Source organism: Vigna unguiculata, chromosome 6, assembly GCF_037176805.1.
Source record: "Vigna unguiculata cultivar grain cowpea cultivar isolate G323 ecotype 2 chromosome 6, ASM3717680v1, whole genome shotgun sequence".
NCBI lineage: Eukaryota > Viridiplantae > Streptophyta > Magnoliopsida > Fabales > Fabaceae > Vigna > Vigna unguiculata.
This window is the reverse complement of record NC_140797.1, coordinates 43536851-43551368: the sequence shown is the minus strand read 5'-3', so window position 1 is coordinate 43551368 and position 14518 is coordinate 43536851. Positions and strand designations below refer to the sequence as shown.

The window sequence follows — 14518 nt, the reverse complement described above, 5'->3', positions numbered from 1 at the left end:
TCCTATTTTCGTTTTAGGTAGTAGTTGAGCTAGTTTCCTGTTTTTCTTAAATACTTAAATACTTTTTCCTTTTTTATCTTCAACCCTGTTTCATTTTTAATCATGACTTTAATATTTCAAAAGCTTCAAATATTTTATACTTTAAAGTGTAAATTCACACCAGTATCTATTATTATTGGAGATCTCATATTAATTAAAAATGTAATTGAATTATAATATATAAATAAGTATAAACTCTTACTTTATTTTAACTAATTTAATAATGTTAAGTTAAATTTAAATTCTACTTTTTAATATTTATGAAAGTCATAAAAGATTTTTTTTCATCAATCAATTATACAAACGATTGACCTCTAACATCAAAATGAATAAATTTAAACTTTTGCTTTTTAAAGTTATTCTTTCTGTTTGAAAGTATATTTTCTAATTTTATACACAATTTTAGTCTATTAACTTTTATGTTAATTGGATTTTTTTTCAAATTTTAATAGTGAAATATTTAGGAATTTGTGATATAAAATCATTTTAATAAAATTTTTAATATAATTTACTGAGTTTTATAATAAAATAAAAAATAGTGGAATTTTTTATATAATTTATTGGGTTTTATAAAATGCAATTGAGTTTAAAATTTGAGAAAATAAAATTGTCAATGTATAAAATAGATATTTTATAACATAGAATATGAATTATATTTCAGTTAAAAGGACAACTTCGAGTTTAAAAAATATAGCAAAGGATCGGATGTGGCATTTCTTTATCAAAAAAATATTTTATCAACTTTAGTAAATCAAAATATTGTGATCTGATAATATTTTTCTTCTTAAGTGAATTTAATTTCAGCCTTTCAAAAACATTATCAGTTTTATCCTCATAATCTTTTAAAATCCAAAGCAGTTTTTATTATTGGCGAATGTGGATATTGTGGGTATCATGTACCAAGTCTAAATACGCGTAACATCGTTATAAAAGCTGTTTGAAAAATATGAAGTATCAAATTAAAAACAAAAAAGTGAGGACAAATTTAATTGTACATTCAAAAACATAAATTATATTTTCTTTATGTTTTGAATAAGATCGGTATCTCTCAATTTTTCTGGTATCTTAAATTCAACAGTGCAATATGTCATCATGCTAAGAATTTGAACAAATTTACCTGGTCCATTAAATAAACTTATGAATCGTTCGGTTTGAACAAAGAATAAAGAATACGTGACTTTAACATCCCTCTCCCCCAAGAAAACAAAATATCACAAAGGTCAAATTGCTGCAAATTTATTCTTAATTTCCTCTTGAAAAGTAAATTGGACAAATTCTTCGGCCGTACGGTTTTGACACCCAATTTTCGTGGGTTTTTTTTTTCCTTATTAAGAAGTCAGCATAAAATTAACTTATTAACGGTTAAATTGTAATTTATTTTTTATTTTGTCGTAAATATATTTAATTTTATCGTTATATGTGGATTCCTATTGTTTCAAAATTTTGAGTTAAAAATAATCTTAATGTATTATGTGGTTGGACTTAAATTTTATTAGTATTTATTCTCTCAAAGTGAAATTTCATCTGTAAATCTAAGAATTTTAACATCTAATATATATTTCATTTATTTAAAATAAGTCGAATCCTAGAACTCAGTTTATTTATTGCTTTGTTCTTCATAGGAGAAAATAATGCTTACTGCTTTCTTCATCCTTTGAAACTGTAAGTCTTGGACTGTTTCCCTACTGTCTTTTTATTGGCTGTAATCAAATTGATTAATAGTGAAGTTAATCTAGGTCAGAGAGAAAAACAGATATTTGAAAATATAATTATTTTGGCTTTAATAAAATTGATTAATAATTAAGTTAATCTTGGTCTTGGGTGACTTCTGAATTCAAAATGCATTTGAGATCAAATTCAAACGTAAAAATATTATTTAACATTGGATATATTGAATATAAGGATCATGCAAAGATTTGTACTCAGTTTTGGTCTAAGTGCTATGCTAGTATGACAACTAACTATTCATGCTATCTACTCATTCATTCAAGGACTATTATGCTACGAAAAACATTTTTTTATTCTCAATCTATTCTTTTTATTTAGTCCTATAACCTCTTTGTTACATTTATTTATATATTTCATCTTCTTCCTTCTTTTTTCCTAATTTAGTCTTTCTGTTAAGTTGTCGATTTTAAGAAAGGTTAAACATTATTATGATTGACCCAAAAAACAGTTGTAATTAATTGACATAAAGCATTAAATATTTATGCTCACAAACCCTCCCAGTTGACAAAAAAAAAATGGTAAATTGAAATCAAAGGGGAAAAAATTACATAAATGGCAAAAACAAAATTTAAAATTGAGCCCGAAAAACCCAAATACAATTTAAATTATCATCGTCGAGGAAAAAAAGAAAAACCTGTATCCATCCGAACTCAAATTTTTTTAAAATAAATTTGATTGAATAAGTGAATAATGTTAGATAAATAAAATTGAGTAAAATGGATAATTGGCATTAAATTCGTAAATTACAATTTTATAGATACTTGACTCAATTCAAATTTATATTTTAATATTGATAAATTTGTAAATATATTTAAAATTTAAAATTTAATTTTTGATATGATACTATTTTATTAAAATTTAGAAGTAAGTTTTATAAAATCATAGTCTATTATAATAACTATTATTAGAATTATGCATGTAGTTCTTTTAGTTAAAAATTAATTATATTTATGTCATTTATTTAAAACAAAATTAATATTTTTCTTTTATTAAAAAATTTAATTTAGTATAAATTTTAATTTGAAGAAATTGACCGAATTAATGCGTAATTCGAACAACCAAATTGGATTAATTCAATAAATTAAAATATTAAATTTTAGTTACATTTGATCGATTAGATTGGATTCAAATCTGACCCTATCGATGAATGATAAATTCCTAGTAAAAATAACTCCAATAGGATAGAAAAGGATAGTTTGGAAAAAGTTGTTGATCGAGAAAAAAAAAATTGAATGATGCATATGCAACAACATTGAAGTCGTACTAGTTGCCTAAAGTAATAGTGGAATTCAATTTGAGCGATGAGATTTTTCTTTTTTAAATATTCTTCAAATAAGAAATATTAAAAAACTTGTATAACAATATATAAATAAAATAATTTTAATCTTACAAACTAATTTATAAAGTTATGTTAATAAAATTTGATAATATAAAAAAAATAAAAACCAAAAAGACAATAAATAATTACAAGAGTGGAAAATAAAACATGTACATTTGCACCTACCAGTCCAGTTTTTAATTTGACTGGGAAATCTTTCAACAAAGCCTAACTCAGGACTAATATATGCTTAACCATAGAAAACTTTAAAAACCTAAATGCTATAAAAATAATAATTCAGCACTTATTCTTAACCCCCTTGTTTTATAAAAATAAAAATAAGCGTTTACTCGAATTTTGTTTAACATTAATAAAGAATAAAGTATATTCGTTAACAATAAATATATATTTGCTTAAAACATACGAAATTATATATAAAGTATCACATGGGTAGATGATATTATAATTAATTAAGGTTCATAAGTCTTACTGTTACTGGGTACCAGGGGTTTTTATAATAATATTAGCACTTAATATTAGCATTAATAGAAAGTTGTTGTCATACTGCATTTATCAATTTGTGTTTTTAGTTTATTATTGGTTTATTTATTATTTTCTCATTTTCTTGTTTAAATCGTAAGATTTGAAGACGATAATATGCGAATTTCGTTAATGTATTTAGTTGTTTTTAATTTTATAGGATTTCTTTTGTGATTCCAAAAGCTTGATCCCTTTTCCACCTTTTGAGGGATTATTGTGGATAGTGATGGACAACGTTCCCATTTACCAAAGTTATACCAACATTTGTACCACTTTGACTAGGATACATTATATCTTTGTGTGGGGAAAAGGTTTGAGACCATTGCTTTTCAACAACAAAAAAAACAACGTTTTAAAATTAAAATTAGTTCAGAAAATCAGGTATAGGGATGTTTGAATTTGGCTTCTATAAATTAAAAAATGCATTTCAAATAAACAAAGTACTCATTCTTTTTTTATTTATTTAATTCTATTCACACGTCAATGAAGAGTTGATACGATACAATTCAAACACAAGAAAATACAATAATTTGATTTCACCAAATAATAGCAATAAATAGAAATAAAATTTTACAGAATAATTTTCTCCTTTGATTAGAATTTTTTAAATACTGCAAGCGTATTTAAATTCTTGAAAAATATAAATCGAAATGATCGTGTTACTACTAATAATTAATTTAATATATTAAAAAAGAATAATTTGAAAATCTAAGAGCTTTAAAATTAAGAGAAAAAAAATTGTTGAATTATAAAGAACTTCATTGCTAGGACGAACTATATTTTGCTCATTTTGATGTTTAACTAAAAAAAAACAAACTTAATTGATGCTCTTCTTTTATTGTTCCCACAAAACCTCTCTAAATTGGTATAATAATACATAGTCATTTAAAAAAAAAAAAACTGAAGTAAATGTAAATATTTGTGCAAGTACAATTGGAGTCTAAAACTGTTTTTTTCAACAATTATTAATATCAGAGCATCTTCAGTTTTATCTATTTAAGATATGATATTTTATCTTAAGTTCAAATAATTCAAGTGTTCTCACAATAATACTGCAACTCATATAAATTTACTTTAGAAAAATAACTTATATTTTCCAACCTTTTAATTCCACATTCAAATGTGATATATTATCTTTTATATCAATGCTATATATGATATACTTATTATATTTTATACTAGTTAGTTTACAAATTATTCTAAGTTTTTGTTTTTTTATTAAATGACTTAAAAGTGTTTATATTATAATAACAGTCACAATTATACTAAGAAAATTAATCTCGTTACGATCTCACACCAACCACTTCACAATTATTTTCTTAGAAAATATATGATCATTAAAAAGTAAATTTTTATATTTGCAAAGAATAAAAAAAGAGAGATGAAAAGTAAAAATAAAAAGGTGAAGTGAAGAGAGTGTAAAAGTTGATTAAAATATCAATATATCATGCTCCACATTATAAAAAAAAATATCATAAAAAATTGTATATATATATGTTTCAAATGTTTCAGAACAAATGACCAAAAACACTGCTGGTTCTCATAAAGCAGTGTAAATAATTAAGCTCCTTTGTGACTGCACAGAAAGAATGAAAGAACATGTATTGAACAAATGTTTTCTCTCAGAAGAGTTTGCTAGCAAATTCGTCTATTTCAAACACTCCTTCCATGCGATAAGAAGCTGATTTAGAAGCAAGTTCCCTCAGTTGTGACACACTTCTTCCCAACTTCAAAGCCATCTTCATTTCAAACAGCTCCCCATTTTCTCTTCTCTCCAAATCTTCCTCTTCCAAAGTTGATTCAACACAGGTTTCCAGCATCTTGAAGAACCCACCAGAGGCTCTGTACATTTCAAAAACCATGCCTACTTGCCCTCCATGCTCAAAACTGTTAACTACTGCACCCAATGACCCAGCCATCAGAGGCACTAATGACAACCATGAATCATTGCCTACAAATGCAGATCCTGCTGCTGCAATTCCTGTGAGTAAAGGACCTGCAATGGCCAAGCTCTTGTTAATCTTCAACGCTATGTTCCCAAGCCTTTCATAGTCCTCACTGTCTTTTCTCTTCACCACCTCAATAACCTCTCTCATTTCCATTTCTAGTTCCTCACTCCATCCATTCCTTTTTCCCATTCTCTGTGACTTTCCTTTTCCCTCGCCAACTTTGGAAGGCCACCACACGGCAGGCTCAAACTTCTCAGGGAATTTCTCAAGCATGGCTCCTCCCAACAAGGGAAGTGGAAAAGCTTTGTCAAGCGCCAAAACCCTCATCATTGCACCCTTCACATCATCCTCGTTAGGGTTCCCAAGTGCAATTGTGGTTTCGATTTCGCTCTGAAGGTTCCTGAACAATCTACAAGCATTCCGTTGTTCCTCCGTGAGTTGAGACGGCTGGATCTTGTTCATGATGAGTAACATCCCGGTGGCGGCTGAAAACAACAGCGCAGAAGAAAGCTTCAAAGCCAAAAGTGGTGCACCCGCTCCACACGTGGCTGCAACACCCGCCATGGTTGTTGCAGTGAGTGTAATCATGTTGATGGAGTTCAAAAGCAGCGTGTTCCAGTTATCACGTTGCTCGCCAATGTTATTGTGCATTTCAACCCTGTCGGCCACAGCTTCGAGGATTGCATAGAGTTGGACAAGGGCATCAGAGTTTGCAGAATGCTGTTGTTCATCAATATAATCGTGCAGCTGCGTATTCTTTTCTGGCAATCTTGGTTTCAATTCCTCAGCCTTCTTTATAGTACGTATCTTTGGCAGTGAAACATCAAATCTTGGGAGTTTTGGGACGTGGATTGCAGCATTTATTGTTTTCCTCGAAGACAAGGAAGAACAAGAAAGTAGAGACGAGGTTTGTATGGAAGCCATGAAGGGTTAGTTGTGGTTTTCTTTTTCGTAGTGTGTGTTTATGAGAGTGGGGTGGTTGATGAAGAAATAGTTGTGTGGAGTTTGTATTTAGATGCGTTATGTTAGTATTTATAATGAAAGCAAGGGGAGGGGAAAGAGTCAAAATCAAATAAGGAAACCCATGATTGACCAGTTTTTATTGACATGGTCTCTGTTCAAAATTCCCAGCCTTGTTCGTTGCTTGTTTTGGGTCACAACATGCGACGTAGTAAAACCACAAGGCTGCACTGCGTCACTCAGACGAAATAATTTGCATACAGTAAAACCTATGACTACTGCGTTTTCTTCTTTCTCCTAATCCATTTTATTTCAGTTAGTTATTTCTACATTTTCGATATATTGGATATTACTCTAGCCTCGTCGGATATATAGTTTTTTAACGTTGAAGTTTCATTAGCCTTGTAAATTACGTCCCAAATTGCCCCGCACTTCAAAAGTTGAACTTTCGTCACAGAATATACCTCGTGTTGTGGACTTTATGGCGAGAAAATTAAGATTTCAAGAATAAGGAAAAGTAGTTTAATGAAATTTGGTTTTAGACACTCTGCAAAATAAACATAATTAATGTTTGTTAATGGCAGCAGAAATGTAACTAATTGCTTACATTAGTAGATGTTTTTTTGCCAGAGAAAATTAGAGCACAAAGTTTTTGATCCGAAAAAAAGGCATTTGCAGAATAGAATTACGATGATTAGTTTGAATCAAGTTACTAAATGGAAAATTATACTTTAATTTTTATTTTTTAACTCTCATTATTTATTTTTTAACGTGATTAGTATAAGTTATTAATTTTTAAAAAAAAATATAATAATACATTAATCAATTAATCGGTAACCGATTAACGTGATTAGTATAAGTTATTAATTTTTTAAAAAAAATATAATAATACATTAATCAATTAATCAGTAACCGATTAAGTTACGTCAAAAAATAAATAATGAGAATAAAAAAATAAAAATCATGATATAATTTTCCGAGATAAATATAATTAGTTGTTTTGGATGATTGACCATTGATAGAAGTCAAAGGCAATATAACAGGAAAGGTGGCCCGGAGAGGCAACCACAACTTTACGTTGTTGTGTTAAGAATGCATGGCAGAGTTGAATTGAAATAATAGTGGCTAAGGAAGATGCTCCGAAATAACTCATGCTTGGCCAAAGTATTATTCATCTCATTAAAAAAAAAAACTATTCAAAAAATAATTTTATTCATTGTTGAAAATTTAAATTAATTGAAAACTTATTGGTTTTCTTTTGTAGCAACATAGAAAAGGTATAACACCTTGGTCAATTTTATCAAGTAACTAGGATGTCAATGGGATGATGCAAAAGTGAGCAATAAATTAAGACACGATTCAAAGGGTTCCTATTACTCAATAAATTTATACTAGCAACTAATTAATAACCTTGGGGACCAAGGGGTCTAGCTCAGGGAGATCCTAATGACTTCAAAGAAATTTTCATATCAACTATCATAATGTTTTATTTTATGAGTAATTTATAACATACACGTAAATGTTTCATAAATATATAAAAGTAATTCATTTCATGAGTTTCTACCTTATTACACTGTTTTTATTATTTGTTGGATTACATTTTAATTTTTCTACGTAATCCAAATTAAAAAAAAATTGATATATTATAAATTTAAGTAAATAATATTTCATTACATAATGTTATATAATGTTATAGGATAATTACATATAATGAAAACTTTACAAACCAATTTCAAAATATATAGTTTAAATTGAGAAATAAAAAAATAACTTATTTAAATAAAATTATTTGTCTGAACAACAAAAATATTTACAACTTTAGAAAAAATGAAAGGAAGTACTTTAATAATAATTTAATCATTTAAAAAAATTATAAATATTATAACAATATCTTACTTTTTAAACTTTTTTTTTCATATTGATAGTTTACATTTTTTTTCTTTTTTACAAATAGTTTAATTCAAGTGCTTTCCTTAGCTCAATAAGAATTTAGTATAACAAATTATTTTATAAATATTATTAGACAAAATATTTAAAATATGTCCGTCAAATATTTTTATTAGAAATATCATAAAATATTAATTAGGAACTCTATATATCACAAAATAGAAAAAAAATCATATTTCAAAGAACCAAAAATTTATTTTTTGTTACTAGAAAAAAAAAAGAAAATTTTACCCACATAAATAATTTTTCCTCTAAGAATGTTAGGAAAAAAATAATCAAAAGAAAAAATAATAATTAATTAATAATAAGAATAAAACAAATATATGGATAACAAAAGATTCATAAACTCAAATAGTAAGAAGTAGAAATAACTTGGGTTGAACCACGCATACCACTATCTTTAGAGAGAAAATGCTCCCACTCCACTGGGAAAAACATAATGATTTGTACTTCTCTCTTAAAATATAACAATCCATTAGATGGATCGAATGCAGCGAAAAATATCTGAAACTTTATGAACATCATTGTTATGAGCTCTAGTGTTTGATGTATTGTGTATTTTGTATTTTTCCCATGCACATAAGTGATATATATAAATAGACAGAGATTGAGGAGTAAATCGTAATAAAGGTTTTAAAATAAAATAATATATAATCAATAAAAGAAATTTAAAAAAATTATTTATCCATAAACATCATTTATCTCTCTAAAATTAGTATTGCATAAAACATTAAAATAATATAATGTAATCAATAAAATAAATGTAAAAAATTATTTATCCATAAACAACATTTATCTATAAAATTAGTATTGTATAAAACATTAGTAAGAACCAGACTTTATTTTAATTATTTATTTTGTAAATATTTATCCATTTTAGTATTTATAAACTAAAGGAACCACCATGGAGTTCCCTTGAGGTACTGTTTGCTTTAGAGCATATAGTTTCGTTGTAATTTTGTCCTTAAATGAAAGTAGAGGTTTTTTTTCCAAACTGGTGCAATTTTTTTTCCAATTTCCTAAAATGGTGCAGTTTTTTTTTTTAATTCCCGGCAGAGGTAAGTCGTGAGAAAATGACACGACTTCATCTTGAAGAAGTCGTGCTAAAATAAGGCGATTTTAATTAAAATAAGCTAAAGTCGTGTCAACATGGAGAGACTTCTGTGTTATGAAGAAGTCGTGCCATATTCAGACGACTTTAGTTAACATTTTAGGCAAAGTCGTGCCAATATGGAAAGACTTCAGTATTAAATTGTTAATGAAGAAGTCGTCCCATATTGGAGAGACTTCAATGTTGTATTGATAATGAAGAAGTCGTACCATATTGGAACGACTTTAGTTCGAATAAAAATTAAATATTTTTTAGTCATATTAATTAGTTAAATAATAATGCATATAAGTAATTAAAAATTTCATGATGATATTGGTTTCTTATAATAGGGTATGAAAGTTATCTATGAGAGTCTGTGCCACAAGGAGGTCTTCTTCGGTGTCGTCTAGGTCTAGGTGAAGATAATGATGATGACGATCCAATTCAGAGCCCTCAATTAAGACCTAGACAACACGAAGAAGACCTCCTTGTGGCACAGGTTCTCATAGATAACTTTCATGCCCTATTATGAGAAACCAAAATTATCAATATAACACTGAAGTCTCTCCAATATGGGACGACTTCTTCATTAACAATTTAATATTGAAGTCTTTCCATATTGGCATGACTTTGCTTTAAATGTTAATTAAAGTCGTCTGAATATGACACGACTTCTTCATAACACAGAAGTCTCTCCATGTTGACACAACTTCAGCTTATTTTAATCAAATTCACCTTAATTTGGCACGACTTCTTCAGGATGAAGTCGTGCCATTTTTTCACGACTTACCTCTGCCGGAAATTTAAAAAAAAATGCACCATTTTAGGAAATTGGAAAAAAAATTGCACTAGTTTGGGAAAAAAATCGAAAGTAGAAGTATTTAAAATGCACTTGACCTCAACTCCTAAGTGATGTAAGACTTATTGGGTGTACCGAAACAATAATAAACCAAGTGAATTGATCTATGAATTTAAGGTCATAATTAATTTTTCACATATATAGGATTAGAATTTACAAAGGATTTGTAGTATATATCCTAAAAGAAGGAGTTTATAGCACACCTGAGAATAGGACTTGTGGGTGAAATTAGTGGATTTATTCTCTTGCATGCATTATTGCAACTTTTTCTATATAGGTCTTTTAAACTTAATGATGAACATACTTATTTGTGTCCACTTTTTCTTAATGGCAAACTTTCAAATCAAGCAGAAGCAAAAGTTTAAAATTAAAAAAATTGAAATATTATATTTGTCGAGGTTCAATATTCTGATTAAACAAGGGTTTTAGTAATTAACTAAAGGGTAGGTAAAGAATTAGGTAAAGTCTTATTTTCTTACATATTATTCCATTTATTTTTATTAGACGGCATTAAAATGTATCGCGAGCATCATAATAATATCTACGTCAAATATAGAGTTTATTATATATATATATTAATTGCTATTAAACAAAGTCTATTTGCACCACTAAAAGTGAACATCTGAAAACAATATTGATTAATTTACTTTTGTATAACACATAAGGCACTTTAACGAATGTTGTTTAGACATTACAATTTTGGAGCTCAACTTTTTGTGACAGAATATTCCCATAAATAACTCAACCCCTTATGTTATGGCAGCATTCACGAAAACAAAACTTTGTCATATTTTTTTATTAACGACAGCTTTCTTAGTTTTACGATCCTTCTGGCTGTCTAATTATATTTTATTGTGTTTGCTTTTTCGGATAATGCTTTCTGTTAAAGTTGACTTTGTAAAAATTATTATTTGGATTAGTGTAGTGTACTTTATTCCACATTCTCTCCTCTTATTAATTAGTGTATTCGAATTTGTAGCTTTCTAATCTCTGAGACAGTTCGTTGCTCATGAGATTTATCTTTAATGTATTGGATCTGGAGCATTATGGGAATAATTGATAAGTATGCAACTGAATTTTTTTTTTCTTGAGCTATAATTTATATTTTTTTAAAGTAATTGTTAATATTTATTGTTTTTATGGACGAGTAACTGTAAACATGATTTTGTTTATTCTTTTACTTATATTCTTTCTACTCTTCTTAAGGTTTTTATTTAAAGCGAAAAATATTATTATTATTATTAAGGTTGTGCGAAATATTTACACAAAATTCAAATTATAAAGAAAGATAATCATGATTCATGATCTTATTACACTGATAATGGTTCATGTGTGTCAATTAAATCAATTATAATTATACATGGCATAACTCTTAATGCATAAAATCAATTGTTAAATGTATTGAAATAAAAAGTAGACTGTTATGTTTTTGTCTGGCCGAATACTAGCCTAATCCATTTGATTTTCAAAAATCTCATTTATTCTTATTTTTGACCATTCCTCTTCTACGGTTTAATTTCCTCAAGATTGTCAGTATTCATGAAAAGGTACTCCGATGCCCAATCAAGTAAGTGTTTGATTCTAAAGAGTTTAATCAATTTTAGTGATAAAAAAATTACAAATTACCTTATTTACATTTTTTATTTATAGTATCCTTGGTAGGTTTTTACCTTTTAAAATACTAATTAGGATCCAATAATATTATAACCTTCCTTAGTAGTAAACTCATGTATTATACTCTTAATCTTATTATCTACTAGCTTCTCAAATACTATGTTTGACATCAACTTAAATGAGTGGACAAATGTTTTCATGAACTTGCTTATAAATGACCACTTATTATGTTCGGCATCAACTCATGACACATATTTTCATGAACTTGCTTATGAATAATTGTTGAAAGTTTTCGGCATCAGAAGTTGAGTTGCGGAAAATACCAAGGGATGCAAAATGTATAATTTCTTTTACATATTTTTCTTACATTTTAAAGAATATAAAAAGTAAAAACATTTATTCTTAAGCTATTAAAAAAGTTTATTAAATGAGATTTTTTGAGGTTTTTTTTCCAAACAGGTGCAATTTTTTTTCCAATTTCCTAAAATAGTGCAGTTTTTTTTTTTTAATTCCCGGCAGAGGTAAGTCGTGAGAAAATGGCACGACTTCATCTTGAAGAAGTCGTGCCAAATTAAGGCGAATTTGATTAAAATAAGCTGAAGTCGTGCCAACATGGAGAGACTTCTGTGTTGTGAAGAAGTCGTGCCATATTCAGACGACTTTAATTAACATTTTAAGCAAAGTCGTGCAAATATGGAAAGACTTCAGTATTAAATTGTTAATGAAGAAGTCGTCCCATATTAGAGAGACTTTAGTGTTGTATTGATAATGAAGAAGTCGTACCATATTGGAACGACTTTAGTTCGAATAAAAATTAAATATTTTTTAGTCATATTAATTAGTTAAATAATAATGCATATAAGTAATTAAAAATTTCATGATGATTTTGGTTTCTTATAATAGGGCATGAAAGTTATCTACGAGAGTTTGTGTCACAAGGAGGTCTTCTTTGGTGTCGTCTAGATCTAGGTGAAGATAATGATGATGACGATCCAGTTCAGAGCCCTCAATTAAGACCTAGACGACACCGAAGAAGACCTCCTTGTGGCACAGGCTCTCATAGATAACTCTAATGTCCTATTATAAGAAACCAAAATCATCATAAAATTTTTAATTACTTATATGCATTATTATTTAACTAATTAACATGACTAAAAAATATTTAATTTTTATTCGAACTAAAGTCGTTCCAATATGATACGACTTCTTCATTATCAATACAACACTGAAGTCTCTCCGATATGGGACGACTTCTTCGTTAACAATTTAATACTGAAGTCTTTCCATATTGGCACGACTTTGCTTAAAATGTTAATTAAAGTCGTCTGAATATGGCACAACTTCTTTATAACACAGAAGTCTCTCCATGTTGGCACGACTTCAACTTATTTTAATCAAATTCGCCTTAATTTGGCACGACTTCTTCAAGATGAAGTCGTGCCATTTTCTCACGACTTACCTCTGCCGGGAATTAAAAAAAAAAACTGCACTATTTTAGGAAATTGGAAAAAAAATTGCACCAGTTTGGGAAAAAAACCATTTTTTGAAGTATATTTTAATTTCAAAAGTGTTAAGAATATTATACTATAACTCTTTATCTTTAACTCTTATTCTTTACTTCTTGACGTGGTCTAGTATAGGTCATTGAATCTTTCAAAGGTAAAGATAGTGATATACTAATTAATGGTTTACTCTAAGTCACATTAAAGAATAAAAGACTAGAATCAAAATTTGATAATCATAATATCATTGTCCAAAGAGTTATTTTATATTTTTATCCTCAATAAAGAAGTGAAAAGTTCTAAACTCACAATTACACCCATTATTTATCTTTATTAATTATTTTTAAAATTTTAAAATATTAATTGGAATATTAAATTCAAACATATTTTAAGATATCCCTAGAAATAACATTTTTAGTTGTAATATTTACAGCAATATTATTTTGTGAAAATTATTTTTATTTTTATTTGTAAAACACATCATATGGAATTTTATGTAAAAATACATTATTTTAATTGTTCTATTTTTCTTTTATATATACCATTTTTTTACAATTTATAAACTATTAGATCCTTCTATAACACTTATAACACTGCATAAATCACCTGTCCAATCCAATGCTCATTTAGGTAATTATAATTATAATAAAAATTATTAGTATTATTATTATTATTATTATTATTTTCAAATGTAGCTACGAACGGTCTCATTTTCATAAGTATCAATAACTTGCTTTCAGTGTATACCTGGTTTTTCACAACTAGTTATAATTTTGTTAAAATAATCATTTCAACACGAGCTCCCAACTAATATATATAATTAAAAAAGTATTTGGTAGACACCGAAAAAATAAAGAAAAATGCTAATAAATGCTCTAAGATACTAATTAAAGAATAATAAATGTGTTTTGGTATCATCATTTTTATATTGAAAGTAGAAATAATTAAATACAGTAATTAAAATAGTATAAA

The 14518-nt window shown here is 27.5% G+C and overlaps 1 protein-coding gene across 1 annotated transcript; it reads right to left on the bottom strand.

The window, feature by feature from the left end:
* Nucleotides 1–5121: 5121 nt before the first annotated feature.
* On the bottom strand, nt 5122–6565 carry LOC114189180 (putative F-box protein At4g22030). The gene has a single exon (XM_028077886.2). It carries the CDS (start codon nt 6496–6498, stop codon nt 5248–5250), a length of 1251 nt encoding a protein of 416 aa, XP_027933687.2. The 5' UTR covers nt 6499–6565; the 3' UTR covers nt 5122–5247.
* Between the last annotated feature and the right edge of the window lie 7953 nt (nt 6566–14518).

Excerpts from the sequence above, each read along its gene's own strand:
- LOC114189180 (XM_028077886.2), bottom strand. The coding sequence starts at position 6,498 with ATGGCTTCCATACAAACCTCGTCTCTACTTTCTTGTTCTTCCTTGTCT.